Consider the following 2,228-nt stretch of genomic DNA (forward strand, 5'->3'; position numbering starts at 1 on the left):
ACTTGGGTTTCCGGATCTTCTACTTTCATTTCATTTCCATTTCGGGTCATGGTCAACAAGCCCAGAATCGGACAGAATGCACATTCCTATTGAGGGCACATTTGTCTCGGTGAAGACGCTTCTTTTTATTTTGGGTATCTTAATCATTTTCTCAAATTTTATTTCCATGTCGGGTCATCACCACCTCTTCCTGTATCTCCTCAAGCCCTATTTATACCACGCATCTCACTCCCCTCTATCATCACCTTTCTCTTCACATCTCATAAAACACGCACAGATTACGCAATTCTCTTCCAGTTTAGTTTGAAGCCGTGCTCGTCCAAGCTCAGTGAAATGGCAATGTCACCAGAGAATGAACATCCAGTGAAGGCTTTCGGATGGGCAGCCACAGACTCTTCAGGACATCTCTCTCCCTTCAAGTTCTCAAGAAGGTAATGTGACTTGGTTTTTTCTTTTCGTTGATTCTTATTTTGGGTGCATCTAAAAGTATAACAGTGGGGAGCATCTATTTCTCGACATTCATTGATTTTCTTTTTTCCAGGGCCACCGGAGAAAAGGATGTAACTTTTAAGGTATTGTATTGTGGTATATGTCATTCTGATTTCCATAATGTCAAGAACGAATGGGGAATAACTTCTTATCCCGTTGTGCCCAGGTATGACTTTTCAAAACCATCATCCTTTTCGATTCTCTTAGATAAATAAACGACATTTTTAGCCACTAATTATACTAATTGGCCATTATATGTAGACATGAGATTGTAGGTGTGGTTACCGAAGTGGGCACCAAAGTGACAAAATTCAAAGTCGGGGACAAAGTGGGTGTTGGATGTATGGTCGGATCGTGTCACTCCTGTGCAAATTGCAAAGATGATCTTGAGAATTACTGTCCCAAAATGATCCTGTCCTATGGTGCAAAGTACTATGATGGAACCAACACCTATGGTGGCTATTCGGACATCATGGTATCAGATGAGCACTTCGTGATTAAAATCCCCGACAACTTACCTCTTGATGGTAGTGCTCCCCTCCTTTGTGCTGGGATCACTGTCTATAGTCCATTGAAGTACTACGGGCTTGATAAGGCCGGAATGCATATAGGGGTGGTTGGGCTTGGTGGGCTTGGTCATATGGCTGTAAAGTTTGCTAAGGCCATGGGCCTCAAAGTGACCGTCATAAGTACCTCACCTAATAAAAAGAAGGAAGCCGTGGACCATTTGGGAGCCGATGCATTCTTGATTAGCCGTAACACAGAAGAGATGGAAGTAAGTCATAGTCACAATGGGTTTTTTTTATTTGATGATGTATAGGGATAAGGTCAACCGAATGTAGATTTATGTTATTATCTTTTTTTAATTGTAGCTTGCGATGGGTACGATGGATGGCATCATTGATACAGTCTCGGCTATGCATGTTCTTTTGCCGTTGATCGGACTCTTGAAAAATAATGGAAAGCTTGTCATGGTTGGTGCACCAGCGAAGCCGCTTGAACTACTTGCATTCCCACTCCTCATGGGTAAGCCTAAGCAAGTCTTTTGAGTTTTGTTGTACTTGGAAAAAACTACCTACATAATTGGTGTTCAAGATCAAGTTTTAATGCTTTTTAGTTTTAGTAGATGATTACTTCTGAGTTTAATGAGTGCAAAAACAGTAACGATTAAGACCAATGACAGGTAGAAAGATGGTGGGAGGAAGCTGCATCGGAGGGATGAAGGAGACACAAGATATGATTAATTTTGCGGCAAAGCACAACATAATCGCGGATATTGAGCTCATTCCTATGGATTATGTGAACAATGCCATGGAGCGTATATTAAAAGCCGATGTTAAGTATCGATTTGTCATTGACATTGCCAATTCATTGAAGCCTTTCTAATGATGATTCTGGTGGATTACTACTTGGCTGAGTGTATCTTGTTATCTCATAATCATGTACTACAACTAAGATTTTGCTTCTACTTGTTATCTCATAATCATGTACCCGTTGGAATAACTTTGACTACTTAGTGTAGATAGCGACCTTATTTTAGGTCGTTATCCTCAGAAAGTATGCAATCCACAAAATCACAAGAGTTCTTTCATGTGTTTGTAAGTAAATCATGCACTCAAAGCCAATACCCTTTCTCAACAATCTCTTTGCGACTGTGTGAAAGAAAAAAAACAAAACAACTTAGAGGATTTGATGGCAAAACAAGAAGTTTCAAGATCCTATTTCACATTTGATGATAC

The 2,228-nt window shown here is 40.2% G+C and overlaps 1 protein-coding gene across 1 annotated transcript; it reads left to right on the top strand.

Moving 5' to 3' along the window:
- The first annotated feature begins 226 nt into the window (after nucleotides 1-226).
- LOC115662040 (probable mannitol dehydrogenase) lies at nucleotides 227-1,895 on the top strand. The gene is made up of 5 exons (XM_030584208.2): nucleotides 227-431; nucleotides 542-655; nucleotides 751-1,264; nucleotides 1,362-1,515; nucleotides 1,673-1,895. The coding sequence occupies exons 1-5, from the start codon at nucleotides 334-336 to the stop codon at nucleotides 1,873-1,875; spliced, it is 1,083 nt and encodes a 360-aa protein (XP_030440068.1). The 5' UTR covers nucleotides 227-333; the 3' UTR covers nucleotides 1,876-1,895.
- Nucleotides 1,896-2,228: the final 333 nt, after the last annotated feature.

This window comes from Syzygium oleosum, unplaced genomic scaffold (assembly GCF_021117445.2).
Source record: "Syzygium oleosum isolate NSW1041296 unplaced genomic scaffold, Sole_v2.1 Sole_v2.65, whole genome shotgun sequence".
In the NCBI taxonomy this organism is placed as follows: Eukaryota; Viridiplantae; Streptophyta; class Magnoliopsida; order Myrtales; family Myrtaceae; genus Syzygium; species Syzygium oleosum.